General features: G+C 42.3%; 1 protein-coding gene across 1 annotated transcript in view; it reads left to right on the top strand.

Annotated features, from left to right (window-relative positions):
* slc9a1a (solute carrier family 9 member A1a) overlaps positions 1-23,424 on the top strand; it is a 58,254-nt gene that overhangs the window by 14,657 nt on the left and 20,173 nt on the right. The window contains exons 2-4 of the mRNA XM_084053620.1: positions 6,728-7,200; positions 16,197-16,447; positions 18,173-18,390. Coding sequence (XP_083909746.1) covers positions 6,728-7,200; positions 16,197-16,447; positions 18,173-18,390 — 942 coding nt within the window. The remainder of the gene's footprint in view (positions 1-6,727; positions 7,201-16,196; positions 16,448-18,172; positions 18,391-23,424) is intronic.

Genomic DNA, 23,424 nt, shown 5'->3' with positions numbered 1-23,424 from the left:
TTTCATTGGGACTTTTTCCAGCTTATAACTGGTTGAACAAGCTCCAGAGTGCAGGGAATTCCTCAGAAGTATGCACAACGTAAGGAGTGCCACTGTTGTTCTTTCATACAGTTCATGTGCTGAAAAATAAAATAAAACATGAATTTTCTGCTGCCCAGCCAATTCTGGTCCCTTGAATTACTTGCCTCAGAGCTAACTCAGCTAGGGCTTTGAAATTACAGCTGTATGTGGCTGCATTCTGAATTACACTGATGCGCTTGTTCGCCTACAAAAGAACTTGTGCTGACTGCTGAGACAGACTAGTGAGTGTTGTCCGCACGCAGACTACCCAAATGGGAGCCTCCTCACTCAGATGTCTTGTATTCCTCCAGAAAATATGGAAGGCTGGTGCTAAAAGTTCAACTATGAGAGAGAGAGAGAGAGAGAGAGAGAGAGAGAGAATCAACTAAGATGTAGTTTTTGCATTGTACTAAACAAGCTTGGGTTATATGAGCTATAACTTTCCAGCCAGCAGGATTCATCTTTCCTTCATTGAACAATTTACAATTTGGACATTTAGCAGCTCTTATCCAGAACAACTTACAAGTGTTGTACAGTCGTTGGTAGTGAGTTCAACCCTTCAGCCATCCCATTAGTCTGCGAGGGGGTGAGATTGATGCTACGTTTAGAAATTATTGGGTGGTTAATTAAATGTCAGCCAAAGTGTAGTGTAAATCAGTGTAGTCTGGGAGCATTTACTATAGTTGAGGACTATGGGAGCTCTGTCCTGGGCATAATTCAGTGACAAATCTGTCCGCTTAATTATATGGTATATCCAGAACTAAAAGTAGCATTTCAAACATGAGAGCATGTATTTCTATGATATTCCATTTAATTGGTAAAATACTTGAAGGTTTGTATTTGGGACTGAGTTTGACCTTTGGTCAAATAATGTAAGCCAGAGAGAGATTTCACCCAACTTTGTGTGGGCTCAGCTGTAATGCAATCAGTTCAGAGTTCCTGGCCATTGTAGAGTCCAGGTAAGAGGTGAGAGGCACAACAGTCATTTTGATAAACCTTTTGTTCCTTGGTTCAGAGGCATTGACAACCTCTGTCTTGTCTTGATTATCAGAAGAAGTCTTTTGTATTCATCCTACTATAATTCTAGTAACCTCTGTCTGTCTGTCTGTCTGTAGTGGTAGGTGAAGCTACCCGGTTCTCCTCAGTGGCTGGACCAATTGCTCTGATTTTGCACACAGCCATTGACCATTACCATCTGAACTTAACTGTGAAGCCCGTTTTTCAATTTCATCAAATCTCAGCTTCTTATTAGCGTTTATGTGTCAAACAATGTCGCCTCCCGGGTTGCCAGATCATGTGCGCATATCCCCCCACGGATGCGTCGACCGGGTATGGTCTAGTTTAAACTAATCAGAGTAAGCATTACTCCTTCCTGGGCATAGGTCACAGGCAGCAAATGTGTAGTGATGGGAGCCAGGTCAAGATGGCTAAACAACTGCTGTTTGCAATTGTGAATGTATAATGTTTGTGGACTTAATTTGAAGCTAATAAGATGTTAAACAAAGATTTCATAATATGAGCTTGTGTAAAAGTATAGTTTTATAGATAAGGGTTAAAGTAAATTGTCACATGTTTAAATCTAGGCGGATGCTAAATTCCTTGTGATGACTGAGAAAGGTTGGCCAAGAAGCCTTTTGTTTCTAAAAGCTTGTTTATGAGTGGTCGAGAAGGAGGACGGGGAGGAGGTCCTAAGTCAAATGTCTGTCTGTATAAAGTACAATGTTTTGGTGATTCAGGTACACTCTGTGATTGGCAATGCAGGTGTCAACGTCTGTAGAAATAAAAGCATTTCTATGGACAAACCCTTTTTTAAACTGGATCCTTGTTCTTCTTGCACTCAGGGAATAGTTATGGAATAGTGTTTTTCCTGTCTGATCAATGGACCAATATACGACAATTATCCCCAAAGTCATTGTCACTTAACCGTCCCCAATCTGCTTTCAACATTCAAAGCAGATTTCTAAATAAACAGCACTTGAACTGTATGAGGCAATATTAACTTTTGTTTTGGAAAATGACCAATTTAGTTTTCCATTAGCCGACTACCCATGGTGATAGCCTGTCTGTTGGAGGAGCCTGGCCATTACATGCAGGAGCAAACCGTGTGTTTCGCTAATGGATCTGTGATAACCAGTGGTGTAAAGTAACTAAGTACATTTACTCAAGTACTGTACTTGTACTTTTACTCCACTACAATTATTTGAAAATTGTATTTACTTTATAGATTTTGATTATTATTACAACACATTCATTACCCACTTCAGCCCTATATACTGTACATTTCGGCCATTTGAAAATAGCCGATCTACAAGCTCACAATGCGTCGTGATGCGACTCATTGTGAGCTTGCACATCGGCTATTTTCAAAATATATATTTTTTTACATTTTATACATTTGAAAACTTGTGAAATGGGACTGTCTGCATAATGAGTACTTTCTACTTTTGGTACTTTAAGTACATTTTGATACCAATACTTTTGTACTTTTACTCAAGTACATTTTTAATTCCGGACTTTTACATTGTCTTCCTACATTGCAGTATTGATACTTTTACTTAAGTAAAACATTTTAGTACTTTTTCCACCACTGGTGATAACCAAGAAGGTCCAGCATGCACGCCGTGTCAGCTTTGGTGAAGGGAGAGCAGACCTGTGCTGTTAACCTGGATCCCTCTACTCTCCCTAAACAGAATGGAGCCCAACCTGTGCCAACAAGGGCATATGGTGTCTCTGTCGTCGCATCATCCAGGCTCGATGTGAAAAGCTTGTGTACTGGCGTCCAGTGAGTGAGCGATATCGTGCAAGAAATTGCGGTATACGTTGATCTTTGTCTTCCAGCATGTGAGCGTTAGGGATGGGACGATGATCGTTATTATCGTTTATCGTGATTAAAAAAACGCTCAATATAATCGCCAGAGATTTGTATTCATCGTGAAATGTTCCTCCGTCATACACTAGGATGAATTGGCTTTTGTTGAGCTGTCAATTCAGTACCACTTAAAGCCTCTATACTTGATAAAACCGTCCTGTAAAGAGTTCATTTGGTACGCTCTTATTTCACTCTACACAAATTGATTCGCCAAAAATCTCTCGTGTTGTGAGCTTGTAGATTGGCAAATCTACAAGCTCACAACACGTTGCAACGTTCGCCAGCTATTTTTGGCGAACGTTCCCCCCAGAATAGGGATGCTGGGGGTTCAAGTGGCTAACAAAAGTGGCATTTTAAGTTTTAAGCATATTTTTATTATTGCAATATCGTTAATCGCAAATTATTTTTGCCACAATAATCGTGACATGTGATTTTCATATCGTCCCATCCCTAGTGAGCGTGCCAGTGCTGGCTCTAACTTCTCTGTGTGTCTTACACTCAAGTGTTGATGAGTCGTGATGCTGCAGTATTCTCTACGTGGTGCTGTGCCAGGTGCCAGGTAACATGATCCCCATCCTGCGGTAGTACTGTAAATATAACTAGGTGAAGAATTCTCACTCCAGGGCCACACACGCAGCGCTGCAAGTTTTGAAGTCTTCATCCACTCTCCCTTGTGTTTTTTCCGTTTATAGAAAGCTTCAGTTGTCTTTCATGGCCTAACTTCAGAACAATTTTTTATAGCCTTTGCTGCATATAGTGTCATGTGTCAGTCACAGTATTCCACAGTTTCCATATCCTATGGTGGTCCTTTTAGAATGAGGAGAACTTTCAGGTTTTTCTCCCTTTTGTGGAATCCTATTAATCATGCTGTCACCTGCTGAAATGACAATTTAGTGAGCAGTTTATGGGGAATTAGATCACGCTGTCTTAAGCGATGGTGGCTATTTGAAGCATCGATTATGTCCAACCCCTCAGAAATTGGATTAGAAAGTAAACAAGATGAAGTGCAACATTTTCTTATAATTTTAGCAGCACTATAGCTACTACTTAAGGTTTATAGGCCCATTTCCCATGTGTGGGTTTATTTACTGACATGTTTGCTGAGAACGTCAGCCAAGGCAGCAGGGTCACACGAGCAGTGTCTACCATCAAATGATTTGCATGACAATTTCCATTATCATGGAAGTCAATCCAATCCACTTAATTTATAGAGCACATTTAAATAAACAGTGTTGAACCAAAGTGCTGTACACTCAGTAACAAAATAATACTAAAATATGCAAGAGCATAACTATACACATGAATAAACATGACAACATAATATATAGACACAATGCCTAGTGGAAACAGCAACTCTCAGTCAGACTTTTCAACAAGTGAGTTTTCAAACGTGACCCTGGGTCTTCAGCTTTGTTGGTGGGACCTTACGAAGTGACTGGTCAGTAGACCTCAAGACCCTTGTAGAGTCATTGGGAGGTACAAGCTCCGATATGTACAATCGTGCCAACCCGTTTAAAGACTTAGAAACAATCATTAAAATCTTAAACTGAATCCTGTAACTAACATGGAGCTAGTGTAGGGAGGCAAGAAGCGGGGAGATGTGATCCTACTTCCGTGCCCCTGTTAAGAGGCGAGCGGCCATGTTTTGGACTAACTGTAGTCGTGACAAGCAGGCTTTGCTAACGCCAACTTCAAGTGAAGTGCATTACAGTAGTCGAGACGGGCTGAGATAAAAGCATGGATAAGACGTACAAAATCAGAAAGGGTTACAGCAGACTTGACTTTGGCTAAAAGCCGAGTTAATCTGTTTGTCAAACTTAAAATCGCTGACCATGCTGGATGTGTAGCACATCAGTAACTATACAGCAGTGGTTCTCAACCAGTGGTCCGGGGACCACCAGTGGTCCTTGAGGGGGTTCCAGGTGGTCCCCAGCTAAATGATGGTGAGTTGGTAACCAAATAGACCCTTATACAGCAAAATGCCCTTTATAGTGTAACATGATTACGGGTCCATTTGGTTTCATGTTACACTATAATTTAATTTTACACTATAATTTCATTTTACAGTCTCAAGAGTTAAATTATTGTTAAACATCTGCATGACTTAATTCAATTATTGTTATTTGGATCAACGTTTGCCTGTTATCTCCCCTAATGGTACCATCATCAATACAGCATGGAATTGTGGACAAAATCTTATCCAACGATCACAAAATATTCTACGTTTTGGGTCTGAGAGGCAAAATCTCATCAAACGGTGGTCCGTGGCTCAAATGACGAATAAACTAGAGAAAGCGCTCCTCGGAGCACAGGTCTCCGCCAGGTCAGGTAGGTTATTGTGGCCTCCTGGTGGCACTATAATAGGCCAATGTGAAAAGGGTGCCATTTCTTCCTAGGCCTTGCGTGGCAATCGAACACTGCATTCATGATTTGAGGCATTTTGTTCCAAAAATGTGTTTTGTTCCTCAACATAGTGTGAATGTGCGTGCTAAGTTTGACCGCAATCGGACGCTGCGTTCATGATTTGCGGCATTTTGTTCAAAACAAGCCACTACTGCAAACTTTGGATGTGAATCTTAGCCAATCAGTTAGTAGTTAGTAGAGATACTGTGTACCGATTTGCGTGATGTTTGGACAAAATCTGTAGGAGTACTGTCAAAAGTGTTTTGCAAAAAGCGGACTCCTGGTGGCGCTATAACAGGAGATTAGCTGTTCACAGACAGACACACGGACGGACGGATGGACGGATGGACAGGGTGCAAAACATACTCTCGCCATGCCTTTCAGCCTGGCGGAGACAATAATGGACCTTGATGTGAAAAGGGTTGAAAACCACTGCTATATAGCACACCCTAGATGCTTTTGCTTCTTTGACATTGTGTGCGAGTTCACTTAGTGATGTCATGTCCCCTGACATGCCCAGAGTTGTCCCAGCGTTCAGTGTGTATTCCCCCCCCCACCCCCCCAAAGTGCTTCATCTGCTACAAGCAGACATGCTCCAGTTTGTCAGTGTAGCAGAATGAATGAAGATCAAGCATGCACCGCCACGTGTTTCATAAGCCTGGAGGAAGATAAAAAAAACATTACAATGCATTTCCTGCAAACTTCACTCACTGTGCCCGGTATCACAGTCACATCTTGAAAATTATATTGACTATCAGATGCGATGGAAGTCGTATAATGCTACTAGCAGTGGTCTGTTTTTCCACTCACTTTGATTGGCATTGAAAAACAGAGAATGTGAAACAGGGAATGTGAATGTAATGAGTCTGTGTGTACTCTCCCCTAGTGTGCCGTTGTCATGGTTGATTGTTCTTCTCATAAATGGTCTTATCTTTAATGAGTTTCAGGTGGCTGTCACAGCGCATGTGACATGCCTCATACAAGCAAAAACAATACAGGGGAATGCTGATTATTTTCTTTGAAACGCAGACATTCTCTCTTTTTTTTTTAAATAACATTATTATTATTATTTATATTTTTCAAACATTCTCTCTTCAATCTCACGCTCTCCCCATCTCACACACACATACAGTACACAAGCACACAAGCACGTACGCACAAATGTCACATGTGCTATATGCTTTTATACATTTATTTTTCAAATCTCTTTCTGTATGCGTCTCCCATCTCCCGGCTGTCCCTCTCGGTTCCTTTGGTCCTTCTCTCTCATCACCCCTCTATGTTCCCCTCTCTCCATTCCTTATCTCCTGTCATCCCATTGTCACCCCACTCATCTGTTGTCACCCTTCCTTCATACTCCCAGTCTTACGTTCTCCTCTTACCTCTCCTCCCCAGGGTTCCACCTTATCCCTCGGCTGTCCGGCATCGTGCCCGAGAGCTGCCTGTTGATCGTAGTGGGACTGCTGGTCGGGGGGCTCATCAAGCTGGCAGGTGAGCAGGTGCCCCCCGTGCTGGACTCCAACCTGTTCTTCCTCTGCCTGCTGCCGCCCATCATCTTGGATGCCGGCTACTTCCTGCCCATCCGCCCCTTCATGGAGAACCTGGGCACCATCCTGGTGTTTGCCGTGGTGGGCACGTTGTGGAACACCTTCTTCATCGGGGGCTCGCTGTACGCCGTGAGCCTGATCCAGCCGGCCAACCCGTCCGACCTGAACCGCCTGGAGTTGCTGCCCTGCCTGTTGTTCGGCTCCATCATCTCGGCCGTGGACCCCGTGGCCGTGCTGGCCGTCTTCGAGGAGATCCACATCAACGAGCTGCTGCACATCCTGGTGTTCGGCGAGTCACTGCTCAACGATGCCGTCACCGTGGTGAGTAGGGTTGTGCCGATATATCGTCCCGCGATATATCGCGATACGTTTTTGTGACGTTATGTATCGTTTTGGAAAAAAAAAATATTGTTTTGAAGAGAAAAAAAAAATGTTTTTTTTCTTTTTTTTACTACAATAATATAGCGGAGCAGCTAAGTGCTACGATCTTTCAATTTATGATACAAGCGTGAAAATTGGCGTGAGCAGTCTCCATGGGTCACTTGACAAGAAAATTGTCCGAGGCAGTTGTAATTTCAAGATGGCGGCCATTTTTCAAGATGGCCGACACCTTAGTGGGCAGTTAAGTGATATGATGGTTTATTTGGTGATACAAGCATGAAAATTGGCATGAGCAGTCTCTGTGGGTCACTTGACAATAGGCCACCCACAGCTACTTGAAATTCCAAGATGGCGGCCATTTTTCAAGATGGCCAACACTTTAGTGGAGCAATTAAGTTATATAATGGTTTATTTGGTGATACAAGCATGAAAATTGGCATGAGCAGTCTCTGTGGGTCACTTGACAATAGGCCACCCACAGCTACTTGAAATTCCAAGATGGCGGCCATTTGTCAAGATGGCCAACACTTTAGTGGAGCAATTAAGTTATATAATGGTTTATTTGGTGATACAAGCATGACAATTGGCATGAGCAGTCTCTGTGGGTCACTTGACAATAGGCCACCCACAGCTACTTGAAATTCCAAGATGGCGGCCATTTGTCAAGATGGCCAACACTTTAGTGGAGTAATTAAGTTATATAATGGTTTAATTGGTGATACAGGCATTAAAATTGGCATGAGCAGTCTCTAAGGGTTGCTTGACAAGAAAACACTCACATCCACTTGAAATTTCTATTTTCAAGATGGCCGCCCCCTGGATCCTCAAAAGATACATTTTCTCATAGAAATGTATGTTTTTTTTTCATTAAGGGCAATTATACAATTATTGTTATTATGCTAAAGAACAACTTTTAACACATCACAATACAGTTGTGTTGATTTGTTGATCATAGATAGATTAGATAAGAGTGAATATCCGCACTACCAGGGCACACTGGTGATATATCACTGCTGTTAAACTCAGAGTGGGGTTCAATGTCAGCTAATTGAAAGTTAGTACCCCAAATGCTGTCTAATTTACCCCAAAACAATTAGATAGCCGCATCTGAATTGACAGGTTGTGCCAGCGCGGGAGAGCCGAGCCAAGGTTAATGGGGTTTTAGTTAACCGGATGGTGTACAGATCGCACAGGATTTAAATGGCATTGGATGAACGATCGGACTAAGTGTAGGGTTAAGGCACGAACTTCGTTGTATCCCATACATCAAAGTGCTTGGTAAAAGGTGGTAAAAGGATAAACCCTCGGCCTCTGCCTATGCTGCAGACATGGCAGAAGCCATCATAACAGTTGAGAAAACTAACTGGGACAGATGTTTCATTTGTCAGCAGGTCACCAAGGAAAAACTCATTCAGCCGAGTTTATTCAACAGAGAGCAAGATCGTACTGGTTATGATACCATTGCAAGAAATGTTCCATTATTTCATAAGATCAATGCTCTGCCTATCTTACTTAGTCTAACCCGACTAGATGAAGGTGATGGCATAGAAAGCACATTGACAAGAAACAGAGCAAAATATAATTTAAGCTGTAAACTTAGGTTCAACAACACAGAGCTGGAAAGGGCCCAAAAGAGAGCATCTACATCTTGATCTCTTTGCCAGAAAACAAAGACATTATGACTTGATCCCACAACTCAAGCAGCACTCAAAGAGCATGCCAAACGTGCTTCTTATGAGGCTGGATACGTGTGGGGACAGGCATTGAAGCGACATCCACAAATGCCGAGCCCATCTGACTGGGGATGGGTGGAACAGGACGAGAAGTGGAAAGTCTTCTGGACTCCACTTCCACCTATTGCGGAGAGTTGTTGGGAGTTGACCAAATGTGGGTGCACCAAGGCATGTACTGGAAGGTGTAAGTGCTTCAGATAGGCCTATGGACTCAGTTGCACATGCCTATGTAGTTGCCCCTGCTAGAACCTATTTGCATGTTTATTTTGCCAGAGTTGTTCCCCGTTGTCCTCTGTGTTTTCAAGTGTAGGCCTATTAGTGTGTAATTTTCAGTTGTTACTTTGTAACATTGCTTCCACTGCCTTCCACTGCCATACGTAACAGTGAAGCACATTTTCAGTTTAGTTCCTTAGTATAGGTTTGTCATGGTTCTGTGGCTACTGCCATTCAGCATTAGCCATTGCTCAATTATAATGTTGGAGCACTGTCCATTCAGCACCACAACTGTGCTCATTTATTAGTCATATTTTTTGTTTCCCCATTTCTTAGTATTTATTTGACACATGTAATGGCTGTTAGTTAAAAAATAAATCCTCCCTTGTGACTGTTACCTTGTCGTGGTAAGGGAGCTTGTGTACCTCAGTGAACCCTGAGAGCTATGCCAGTGGGAGGCAACTCCTACAGGTTTTACCAAACTGGACAGGTTGTGGGCGAGGAGTCAGACAAAACACAGTCAAACAACCTCTCTTGACAGAGCTTTTTGAGGAACCCAATACATTTCTTTTTTTTTTTAAACTTACATTTTTATCCCACGATTTTGTAACCCTAACCCAGTGCCAATTGTCTATGTAATCCTGGGCACTACCTTCCCTCTGCCAACCTAGGGAAGCCAGGGTCGAGCTCATGCCTCCTTCAATGCATGAGAGCCAACTGACCTTCTTGTCACCTGACAGGGGGGAGTTTCCCTGGTAGGACGTAGCGCGTGGAAGGAACACGTTATTCCAACCATTTCCCTTCCCCTCCATCAGGCGCCCCGGCCGGCCAGGGGGAGGCAGTATAGTGACCAGGATTACTGCATGTTTTTGTGAGGGTACCTACCCTAGGAGACACGGGGAGAACATGCAAACTCCACACAGAAAGGCCCTTTCGCCAACCCCGCCTAGGCTAGGGTATGAGGAGAGAACACGACCCCAGTGCCCACAGCGTCCCCTGTGGGAATCGAACCCAGGACCTTCTAGCTGTGAGGCGACAGCGCTACCGACTGCACCACCGTGCCCCCAACCCAATACATTTCTATGAGAAAAAGGTATCATTTAAAGATCCACATGGCGGGCGGCAGTCATCTTGAAATTTCAAGTGGTGGTTGTGGGGTTTCTTGTCAAATGACATTTTGAGACGGCTCATGGCAATTGTCATGCTTGTATCACCAACTAAATGATTTCTTAAGCTTAACCGCTCCACTAAGGTGGTGGCCATCTTGAAAAATGGCCGCCATCTTGAAATTTCAAGTAGCTGTGGGTGGCTTATTGTCAAGTGACCCACAGAGACTGCTCATGCCAATTTTCATGCTTGTATCACCAAATGAACCATTATATAACTTAAATGCTCCACTAAAGTGTCGGCCATCTTGAAAAATGGCCGCCATCTTGAAATTTCAAGTTGCTGTGGGTGGCATATTGTCAAGTGACCCACCGAGACTGCTCATGCCAATTTCCATTCTTGTATCACCAAATGAACCATTATATAACTTAATTGCTCCACTAAAGTGTTGGCCATCTTGAAAAATGGCCGCCATGTTGAAATGTCAAGTAGCTGTGGGTGGCCTATTGTCAAGTGACCCACAGAGACTATTCATGCCAATTTTCATGCTTGTATCACCAAATAAACCATCATATCACTTAACTGCCCACTAAGGTGTTGGCCATCTTGAAAAATGGCCGCCATCTTGAAATTACAACTGCCTCGGACAATTTTCTTGTCAAGTGACCCATGGAGACTGCTCATGCCAATTTTCACGCTTGTATCATCAACTGAAAGATTTTGCCAATAAAAAGCATTTAGCCGCTCCACTAATAATAATCAGGCATGCAAACAGCCCCGAGGTGAAAAGGGTGACAACATGTTGTTTTTTTTTCGGGTCAGGTGTCACACTATTGCCCTTTTTGGATTCAAAACGGCTATTGTAGCTGAAAAGCTACAAGTTTGCATGTCTGAATAATGCAAAAACAGAATTATTTGTTTGCATTTGCTTTTTTTCTCCCCCATTTATTTTCATAATAAAAAAGTGCGTATCGTATCGAAATCTTATTGAAGTTGTGAGCCAAATATCGTATCGTATCGGTTGGTGAAATTTGTGTATCGGCACACCCCTAGTGGTGAGTGATTGATGGGGGAATGCGGGCTAAAAGCAGATCAATTATATCAGTAGCTTTAGCATTGCAACACTGAGCTGGATTCGTGCGTCTTTGCATTCATCCGGCGCTTATAGGAAAAATAGCATAAGGAAAAAAGTGACGGTACAGTACCCAGTTTTGTGTACTATTTATCCATACCAGAACATAAGGTATCTAGGGCGTTGAACAATTTTAAGTTTTATTGTGCCAACTCATGGCATGTAAATGACAATGTATCTATCTAACCCCCACCCCTTCCCCCTGCAAAGACTTCACAGCTGTTGTCTGTTAAGTGTCATTCATCAACTTGTCTCATTTAATACACTTGTAAATAAATCATTAATATTTTATAACAAACCAAGCACCGAGTGCTGCGCTATGAGCTTGTAGATCTGCTATTTCTTTGAAAAATCATGACATTTTTGGAAAAAACGTTCTATAATCACTAATCAGTGGTTCTCAAACTTTTTCAAGTCAAGGGCCCCCTAAATGTATTTGGCCGCGGACCTCCGTCTCAAAATTTGTTGTTCCAGGGACCCCCCAGAACCAAAGATTTGAGTTTAAAATGTTTGCTTTAAAGATATATTTATATTCAAACATTTTCACGATTTTTCAAAAATAGCAGATAAACAAGCTCATGAATATCTGCTATTTTTGAATAGCCAAAGTATAAAATAATGGTTAAAGTGGTTACACAGGTGTGGTATTACGGGCAAAACGGCACCGAGGAGGCATACACTGTAAAATCCTCAGTGTTAATTTAACTCTGAGAGTGTACAAATGTAACTAAATGGACCCGTACTTCTGGATGCATGATTTTGTTTTTAAATATATACTATACATATTTTTTAGGAAGGACAAGGTACAAAGGTGTCAATGTAAGCTATTGTACAATTAGTGCAGGATTGTACTTCCACCCCCCCCCCTATGTTCAGCCCACCCACCGATCGCCTAATATAGTAACAAAGTACAAGAAAGAAAAATTTATGATCATAAAAAAATATATGAGTATGTATGATGATAATAAATAGAATAGAAAAATACATAATGTAGGTAAATATATATCATTGGAAAAAACAAAAGAGGGGAAGAATAGGGAAAAAGGGAATAAATGTTGTTACATAAACGGAACATTTTTTACTCCTTCCTTCTCTCCCCTACATCACATATGCAGCTTCTAATAATATATTTCATAGAGGTGTAACGATATAGTAACTGCATCGAAAAATCGTTTTTAATTTTCAACAATCTACTATATCGTTATGCAAACAGCAAAATATCGTATCGTTTGACTTTGTATCGCATCGAATCGTTTTGCAATGCAAATAATCGTATCGAATCGTTTTGCAATGCAAATAATACATTTTATCAATACTAAGTACTTGTGCGTTGTATTTAGCAATTTTAAGAAGAAAAAAGAGAAAGAGGGGTTTATATCCACTATCTCCAGGTATTTATTTTTCACACAGAATTTTTGGGTAAATAAATAGTTACTATATGGATTTTAAATCATTGAATCGAATCGTATCGTTCTAAATTAACCTGTCCTGTATCGTTCATGTATCGTATCGACTAAATCCTTGAATCGAAACGTATCGTATCGTTCTAAATGAACCTGTATCGTTCATGTATCGTATCGACAACCAAGTATCGTGATATATATCGAATCGTTGTTAAAACGTATCGTTACACCCCTAATATTTTGCCATCACATCACTGGTTGGTTTACATTGGCTGGTTCAAAACGCAGTTCAGTCAAAAGGGTTAAGTGGTCTTAATCTGGGGGAAACACTGTTAGGAGGTCAAAATAACTTAGAGGTTGCCAGTTAGAGTAATTCTTTTTTACTGATTCTCTGATAGTGAATCCAATCACTTTTCCAATCTAAGGATGATGTCTTCTAGTATGAATGGTGATGATGGGGGGTGCTGGTGACTTCAGAAGAAGCAGTATTCTTCTGCGAGCTAAAAGAGAAGTAAATTCAATAATGTCAAGCTGCTTTGATGTGGACAGCTAACCGGATTCAGGAACTCCAAAAATTGTGATTTTTGCGCAGGGGAGTAGTTCCAACTCAAGTACTGCAGAAATAGTTTTGAAGTATGTGGACCAGAAAGCTCGTAATTAGAGCATGACCTGAAGGTGTGTGTTAAATCAGCTGGAGATTGTGCACAAAATGAAATTTTGAAAGTTTGAGTTTAGACTAGTAATGTACTCTATGTAGAACCTTAAATTGGATTAAGCTCATACGGGCACAGGAGGAGGAGGAGTTAAGGCGGGTTGTATCTTGTTTCCACCAATCATTCCTGAATTGTAATCCTAATTCTTTCTCCCAGGCACTCTTAATTCTGTTGAGAGTGGGGCATTCTAACGATATGATTTTATCGTAGATCCATGTGATAAACATTTGGGGGATTTCGAGAAACTCTAAGTTAGATTTGGGTGGTAAAAGTGGGAAATGCGGATCTTGAGTTTTGATAAAGTGGCGTATTTGAAAGTAATGAAATAAGAGTGGGGTAAAATTAAATTTATTAGATAGGGCTTTGAAACTAGCAAAGTGCCATCCATGTAGAGGTCGTTGAAGTGTTTTAACCCTCTCCTGTTCCACAGTCCGGATGCATGATTTCTTAACCAGGTCTACGGTTTAACTGCTACCACCACTACTCCTACCAATCATAATAAGTTATTATAATTTCAATACAATTCAGCTTAGGTTTACACATTAGAAGACTTTTAAAACTGTGATACTCTGCATCATACTTAACAACTGACCTTGCGTCATACTTAACCCATTAAGACCGGGAAAGCCTATATTTTGTTTTACCTCTAAAACCTTTTAGATGTTGCTATGTATATAACAAGATTGTCTGAAAAAAATCCAATCCTAAAATAATTTTGATTTAAGTGATGGCTCCAACTGTTTTCTTTTTAATCCTAAACCCTTGCATACTGTAAGATAGCGTGTGCCTACTGTCCATGGTGACATTTTGCGCAGACCAGCTCAGATATTGAATATCAGCAATCATGGCCAATTGGGGTTATAATTGGTTTGGTTTACACCAAAGCAGTTGTTAGAAGCTCCAGGACAAATAACTGTTTGCAAAGTGGTACGAATGCCTGTAAATGATCATCATCAAGAATACCACATTTTGTCTTGGCTCCAGTGTGGCTATCATAGCACCTTACTAGTTCTGGATTCCAGTGGCCCTGCTCTACTAATCTTATTCGGAGCTAAGAACACACTAACCACTTAAACACTGTACACACTTAGTTGACCGGGGTCCCCCAGGGCTCTATACTAAATCCACTAGAATTTCCCTCTACACCAAATATCTTCACCCCAAAAAAATAGCTGATTTGCAATCTCACAACAAACCAACACAATACAACTAGACTCTAAAGACAGGCGTGTTGGCTCCCACAATTGTCAAATAATTCCACCTAGCTACCTACTTGAGAGCCTCTGAAAATGAGAAAATAAAGCTTCCTCCCCATTGCCGTTTCACCTGTGCAGTCATGTAAATAAGTCCTACTGGAAAGCAAATTAGTTCAAGCCTTACTAGCTAGTGGCTTAGCAGAAATGGAAATTAAAAAAAATGGGACCATTTGTACACTCAGAATTAAAGTTGTCAGTGACTCAGGAGGAGGTAGAGTGGCCGTCTTGGAATCGCAGGGTTCCTGGTTCGATCCCCTACTCCTACCTGCTACCGTTGAGCAGGTTGGTGCCTTGCATGGTTTCCTCCACCGTCGATGGGTGAATGTGAAATGCATTGTATAGTGCTTTGAAGAAAGGCAGTCCATGTACAAATGGACACATTTTGCACAGAGGAATTTACTGTGTAGAGAGGGAAGAAGAGAGTTGTGCCCTCAGGGCCCAGCCAGCTCTACCATTGACCTGCTGTAACCAGCACACAAACGACCAGGAAAGCCGATCAGACAGAGTGGGAAAGGGCATCAGTGTGTAAAGTAATGTGATCCTGTCTGCATTGTGATCACTGCACCGTGTAAAAGTGTTAATGGGAAGATCTAACTAGTAACAGGTGTTCCTGGAAGACTCAACACATTTTATGTGAAACTAGGCCATTCTCCTGTCTATGCTTTCCCTTTTCGAGTTGAATATTTTGGTCGTTGTGGTCTTGCTCGTTAATTACTTTTTGTTTTGTTCCGATATCCACATGATTAAATTTTTTGGGTTACCCATTACCCCCCCCCCCCCCCATTCTCCCAATGTAATCATTATAACAATTCCTACTGGCTCACTTGCCAGTGAGGAACCCCACCGGGAGGATGTAGTACCTCCACCCTACTCCTCACCGTTCAACAGCCCCCATTGACAGGCCCATAGGAGTGATAAAGATCACCCTCCCCGCCTGGCTTCCCCTGCACGAATAGGCGAATATGGCTAATTGTGCTCTAGGGACGCTCAGCCAAGCCAGAGGCGCCGTGGAGGGTTCCAAGCCCTGTCTCCACGATGGTACTTGTGCCCCTACACCACACAATTCTATTATTAGAAAATCATACACCCGTTACGATTAGTCAACAAAGACCTATGACCGTTAGTCAACTACAAACGTCTTTTGTCGATGACAGACCTATATGTACACAGACAGACATGTAAACTTGTAGCTTTTCACCTACAATAGCCGTTTTGAATCCAAATAGGGCAATTGTGTGATACCTGACCCGAAAAAATACTACGTGTTGTCACCTTTTTCACCTCGGGGCTGTTTGCATGCCTGTGTACAGTAGGTATCCCTGTGTGTAACAGTAGGTATCCCCACATACAAATGCATACTGCTCCATTCCTCCCTGCAGGTGCTGTACCACCTGTTTGAGGAGTTTGCGGGTGTCGGCACAGTGACGCTGCTCGACGTCGTCCTGGGAGTCGTCTGCTTCCTGGTGGTGGCGATTGGTGGCGTACTGGTCGGCGCCATCTACGGCATCCTGGCCGCCTTCACCTCACGCTTCACCTCGCACACCCGTGTCATCGAGCCCCTCTTCGTCTTTGTGTACAGCTACATGGCCTACCTGTCAGCCGAGATGTTCCACCTCTCTGGGATCATGGCGTAAGTATGGGAATAAGAGGAGGAGGACTGAGTGCTTATAGACATGTGGGTCGACTATGTATCTCTCACTGACTTTCACTTGTTGTTCTCCTTTGTGCTTTCCATATTGACTCATAGCCCTTCCCCATCTATTCTATAGTTAGTCATGATGTACTCACGATGAGGCTGGAGCCAGGTCAAATGAGACTGCCGTCAACAACATACATGATTCAATCATCCACTGTGTGACCTTTTGGAAGTCTTTACAGGAATATCAGTGACTTACCTGTAGCCACATTATATAACATTTTAAATTGAAACCATAACCATGATGCATAATTAATTAGGTGAATTACCTCAAATCAACCCTGACCTATCAAATGGTGTTTTTCTATAACACCACCATATGTCCTTTTATGAAATCTCCCCTTACAATATCATGAGAAAGAACAGTTTGGTGTCAGGGGCCAAAATAGTCCTTGACCCCATGGCATGTCTTTCGCAACTCATAAAACTGCTATTTCTACGTCAAGTATTTGCTGTATTCTACTACCTCCTGTGCCTACCATATACATAAACAATGAAATGTCCTGGCCATGTACGCCATGTATATTTCTTTTGTGTGTTGCTGCCATATGCTTCTCCTCCTGTCACTGATTAGACGGCCATAGCCTTGGCTCTACTTCAGCTATTCCTCCTACGGCAGTAACTCGGCATTGGATCTAACTGGCGGCCTGACAAATGGCACGGCGAACATGACCACCAATTTATGGCCCCCTGTCAAGTTTCAAGGCACCGTCTCCAGGCAACCGACACTCGCTCAATACATATCTTCTCTGGCTTCATTCATCGCATCCTTTTTACGGTCTTTTAGTTGTAGATCATACAGACAGGGGGTGGTGCTGATGTGTCGGAGTGGTGTGTCAGGGCCGACGGAAGCACAGCTGCGACGAGGGTCTGTTCAAAGACTCCTGGACCTGTCCCACCTCTCATCATAAACAGGCGATGGTGGATTGCCACCTTGCATGCCTGTTGTTGATGAATGAGAGAGACAACGCAACACAATTTAGCAACGTCTGCTTTTTATAAACTGTGTCTAATGTACTAAAAGCCAGCAATAAGGGGGGACTGAGCTGCAGGTGGCATATGTAACCTTTTGGGCCGTCTTCCATGGCCTTGGCTGTGTCAAAGGAAGGTGGCACACACCACTAAATCGATTCCTGTGGTTTAACCCATTAAGACCTGAGGCAGATTCTACAAATGCCTTCTACGGTAAAACAGTAGTTCTCACACTTTCAAGATTTTTCAAAAATAATCCAAAATGACACAGATGCTTTCCCGGTTTTAATGGGCTAAATAAAGGTTGGAGAAGTATGAAAATAGGGAAGTGGTCACTAGACAAGGGACAGAGAATCTCCCTCTCTACATTGTCTGTGTCCATGTTTCAAGGTGGAACTGAAGCCGAGTAATCGGAGCCGTCATGTGCTAGCCCCTGACATCACTGTTGCCGACAACTTGGGCACGTGTGCTTGTTTGTTGTCACGGAAAAGCAGGACAACCAATTCATTTGGCCGGCCCCCACTCTCTTGGACTCACTAACCAATTATCAGTCTCACATATGATCAATGTTCGAAACATTTATTTGGAATGAAGGCGTACTCATTTCCTGTGTAACATGTGTTAAAGAATTAAGTATACAAGTTTATCGTTCCAACAATAACTGAACTATGGTTCCTACCCTTACAGGCTAATAGCATGCGGAGCAACAATGCGGCCCTACGTGGAAGCCAACATATCCCACAAGTCCCACACCACCATCAAGTACTTCCTGAAGATGTGGAGCAGTGTGAGCGAGACGCTCATCTTCATCTTCCTGGGCGTGGCCACGGTGGACGGACCGCACAGTTGGAACTGGACCTTTGTCACGGTCACCGTGCTCCTTTGTCTGGTGGCTCGGGTCATAGGTGGGCTTCTACTGCAGTATTTTTCTTCCATTTGCGTTTCTCTTGCAGTGGCAGGCTGAGGTGGTTTAGTCACTATGTGCAGTATGGGAGGAACTGATACAGTAGTAGCTTATTGTGACTGTTTGGAAAATCTGGAACTGTAGGGCTGATACTGTAGGTGTATACAAAGAGAACACATGAGTTGAGCTTATTCATAAGTTGCTTTTGATAAAGCGGGTTTGTGCTAAAGAGTTTCATAGAGCTACAAAGGATGCAAATACCATACTGATAAAAAATGTTCCTGTTCCTGTATGCGAAAACAATTGGCCCGGGTTCAGGGGAGGGAAGCTGGCCAGGGAGGGTGGTCTTTGTTCCTATATGTACTCCTACAGGCTGTGGCAGTGCCTGTCAGCAGCAACGGGAGGAGGACTAGGATAGAGGCGCTATGTTGTCCTGGTGGGGAGTTTCAATTGGCATAACGACTAAATTGGGAGAAAAAAGTGTGTACATTTTGCTAAAAGACAGACAGACACACTGACCATGCTTTGCTGCAGGCAGGGACAAAAGAGGGTTCTGAATCCTTAAAGTAGTAACTAATACACTCTGGGTTAATGCTATCATTCAATACGTTGGCTTTTGCTATGTCTAGGGTCTTCAGGCATTATGGAATTGACCAAAATAGAGATGCTACTGTTCTAGTGGTAACATTTGTAAATGTAAAAACATATATGACAAAATCACGTACCATCTTCCCATGTCTTTGCGTAGCGAGTATTCCCAGAACAATCAACTGGCTGGCGTAGCGCGTCACCCACAGGTGTATCACTCTGCTGCACTCTGTCACACACTGCTTCAGTGTCTCATCAAATAACTGTGTCACACTCTGTGTCCTGCAGAAACTGGACAGCCATTATAATAGCAATCAAACTCTTTGATATCATAAGTGCTCACTTAATTCTGTATGGGGAAATGACAGAACACTAATCAGCTGAACAAGAGCCTAATACTAAGCTACAATATAAGCCCTTAATAATATCCTTAATCTATAGCTAGGGTCTAATCTAAACAAAGGTCATGACAACACTCTAAATGGCCAATTTATTGCCAGACATTTTGGGCAAGATGCCCTTCCTCAATGTGTACATTGGGAATTTTCCAAACAATATTAGACCCAAGTGGGCCCTGGGTAATAGATATCTACTCCGTCTCCTACAGCAGCACTACCGGTCCATCCCAACAGGGAGAGCCATGGCTCGAACCATGGTTTCGAGGCCTGAGCTGGGTGACGGACGGTGGGGGGTAGTGGGGACGTCACAGGGAATGGTTTCATGTAAAGATTTAAACGCCTAATAAAAAGAGGTGGATGGAACTGTGAGCATGAGTGTTCCATTGGTAATCATGATAAGAAATCATCGGTGGCTTGGCATTTTGATACTCAAAACCACAGCTTGAGTGAACTATGTTAGCGTACATGGGCATTCATATGCCACAGAGAGGTGGTAACAGAGACGGAATCCTCCAGAAGGAGTGATATTGCATACAGTACACTCCTTTGATACTCTCGTTCCCAATGGGTTGAATGAGGAGCTTTCATAATTTCTTTTGCTTCTTTCTTATGTAAGTATGTAAGGTTAGTGGCTTATTGTCGGTGTCGGCCGAGAACGAGGGTGTCAATGCGACTCCTTGGAGATGGATTGCTGAGGTGGCTTGAAACACCTACCATCGGCTCTCAATATATTAGCCGTTACTCATATGCTTAAGTTGGTGGCTGGTGCCCAAAGGTCCAAAGGTGTGTGCTCTGCCAAAATAAGATACCTGTTTTTAGCGGCGCTATACCTGGCTTTTGCGTCAACGTTCTGATTGGTCAGACACGTCAACAAAGTGATTGGTCAAGCTTCACGTGACACGTGGCTATAAACATATTATAAACACTTATTGATGACAAAATGTATCAAAGGCGCCGCTACCTTCACACAGGTGTGATTTTTTATGTAGTAAACCTATTTTTCGTATTTTTTTGTGCTTACATCATTCAAATGATTTAAAAAGGATGTGATGCTGTGGTAACCTACACTATGTGAGCGTGACTCCCCCTGTAAGGATAGACCTGTGTGGAAATCTATAATGACCCACCTGAAGCTATTATTTGGAAAATTGCCAGTGCACGCTGAGTAAGGGCATCTTGCCTCAAATGTCAGCGTGGCAATAAATTGTAAATTTGGAGTGATGTCCTTGCCTATATTATTAGTAATAATATTTTTGTGTTCCCAGAAGGAAGGGGAAATGTCACGGGGACTAATGTTGCCATCATATTTCCCCACATGGCCGTTAGTGTGAACAGAGGAAGTGCCGCAGTGCACCGATGCTCTGTTGTGAGTCATCATGCTGAGCACTTTTCAAACTAGATTTGTCTGGGAAGTTAAACAGAGACGGAATAAAAAGTGTTCATCATAATCTCATGCTCTGTGAGACTCAGTAGCTGAGTCGGTTTTGACCCAACCACCTTATTATTACACATGTGATGACTGGGGGCATGTTTAATTTCATTTCAAACCTTTATTTATACTCGAAGAACGTTGCCCTCATTTTCAGTGTCGTCGAGATACATCACAGTACAGTTTTATTTACATATCAATATTCATATCAATAATAAAACAAAACGGAAACAAAACAAATACAGACATTTTCCCCTATCGTGTGATGCAACACAAATTCAAAAGCAGTTGCAGACACTTGTGGGTAGGTCTGCAATCAAAGATTTAAATTGACCATACAGTATGTTACGGGGGAACAGATCTTACATTTAAGCTGTAGGTCATTCCACGTGGTTGGGGCACTAAAACAAAAGGCTGCCCCAGTTCAGTATTTACGTTGGGGACCTTTAGCGTGAGCCAGTCACTGGAGCGTGTCCTATATGCTACAGGATTACAATCCAGCAGAGAATATACAATGGTAAAGTCCCATCAATTGCCTTAAAAATAAACAGGTACCACTGTTTGTTTCGCCTGTCGGCCAAGGAAGGCCAACCCACTCTATCATACAGGATGCAGTGATGAGTCCTATAATGTTCACCAGATACAAATCGCAGAGCAGAATGATAAACTGTATCCAAGGGCTTGAGGACAGAAGGAGCAGCATTCCCATAAATGACATCTCGATAGTCCAACACAGAAAGAAAGACTGCTTCAATAACCCTTTTCCTACATGCCATTGGGAAACTAGCTCTGTTCCTGTAAAAAAAAAAAAATCAGCCTTAGTTTACAGGCAAGATTGTCTATATGGCATTTAAATGTGAATTTGTCATCAAGCCATATTCCAAGGTACTTGTATTCAGCAACCCTTTCTATAATTAATCCATTTGAGGTAGTAATGTGTAAGTTATTATAATCAATTTCCCTGGCCCTAGAAAATAGCATTAATTTAGTTTTACCTGCATTAAGTGTGTATGTGAAAGTTCTCAGTTGCAAGCTGGACAGAATCAGCAATACAATAAATGATGGTGTCATCTGCATAGAAATGGGCTTGGCAACCATCTAGAGACAAAGAAATGTTATTTATATGTAAGGTAAATAGAACAGGGCCCAGGATCGATCCTTGAGGGACGCCTTTTGTTTTGGGTAAGAACCCTGACTGGTTTCTCCCAGCTTTCACGCACTGAGATCTCCCAGCCAGGTAGCTCTGAAACCAACTGCAGGTATTTCCATCAAACCCAGTTCTGTAAAACATTTAAGAGGAGTGCATAATCAACTGTATCAAATGTTTTTGATAAATCAATGAATAGTGCAGCGCAGTGTTTTCTTTTATCCATGGCAGAAACTATGTCATTTACAATTAGGGTCGTGGCTGTGATTGTGCTATGTTTATCTCTAAAACCAGACTGAAGTGGGGTTAATACAGAGTGATTTCATTTGATAAAAAGATTTTGAGCTGATTTTTTACCAGTGACTCCAGGGTTTTTGCTAGGCAGGACAGCTTGGAGATTGGGCGATAATAGTTTGGATCATTTCAATCCCCATCTTTTGTGTAGTGGTGAAATATGTGCCATTTTGGGGACTATGCATGTTGACACAGAAATGGAGCAGCTAATTTAATAAAAAGGGGGTCCAAGCAATCCTCCCCTGTTGACTTTTTGGAATCAATTGAGAGCAAAGCAGTAAAAACATCATTATAGGTAAAAGGTTCCAGGAAGAAGTGAGTCGTGCCTCTCAGTTTGAGAGACATGCCTCTCAACTTCCACACGTGTGTTTCCGGATATACCATGTGTCATGCCCTCATTTTTAAAGCGGTGACTTGCAGTAGCAAAATGTTAGTTAAAAACTGTGCAAATACCGTTTAGGTCAGAAACTACACACTGACCGACGTTTACATTTGCAGGTTGTGAGGTAGCTTTTTTTTTATCTATCTCTGACTGAATTTACAATCTTCCAGAATGTAGCTGGGTTGGAATTCACTGCAAAGTATAGCATCTAGGTAGTTATCAGATTTAGCTTTTCTTACACAGCTGATCAATCTCTTCAATCTATTCCTCAGCTGCCTAAAAGCAAGCCAGTGAGAGGGATCTCCCGATTTCTTAGCTAATAATAATGGTTACAGTGTCAACATTCGTGGTGTGTTGCTATAACCGGTCATCCCTCCTCTGCCCCTTTGCTTTCCTATAGAGGTAAGATTATAATACATGAACTGAATGGGATGTGTTACCAAAGAATTGCTATTCATAATTTAGGTGTTAAACAGACATTCTTATTTAGTTATTCCACTGCATGTGAGCCAGGAGGGAGAAGAGTCTAGATAGGACGTCTAGCCAGGTTGTTTTAGGGAAGGGAGGGACAGACGTCCGTTAAGTGGGAAGGGGTACAGAGGTGGATCACATACTGCAAGTAGGGCATGCCAGGCCATGTCCTTGATTGACTTGTAGATCAGCACCGGCTTTTAGAATTCTATGCTGGCAGCAACAGCTATTATACAACCATCATATGATATCAGACTGAAAACATAAGTCCTGATTTACATTTATAGTGTCTTAAACTTTGCATCCAAATCACTCCCAACTCTAAT

The sequence above is a fragment of the Gymnoscopelus microlampas genome (genome assembly GCF_963454915.1).
Source record: "Gymnoscopelus microlampas genome assembly, chromosome: 3".
Taxonomy (NCBI): domain Eukaryota; kingdom Metazoa; phylum Chordata; class Actinopteri; order Myctophiformes; family Myctophidae; genus Gymnoscopelus; species Gymnoscopelus microlampas.
This window is presented reverse-complemented; position numbering and strand designations above follow the sequence as displayed.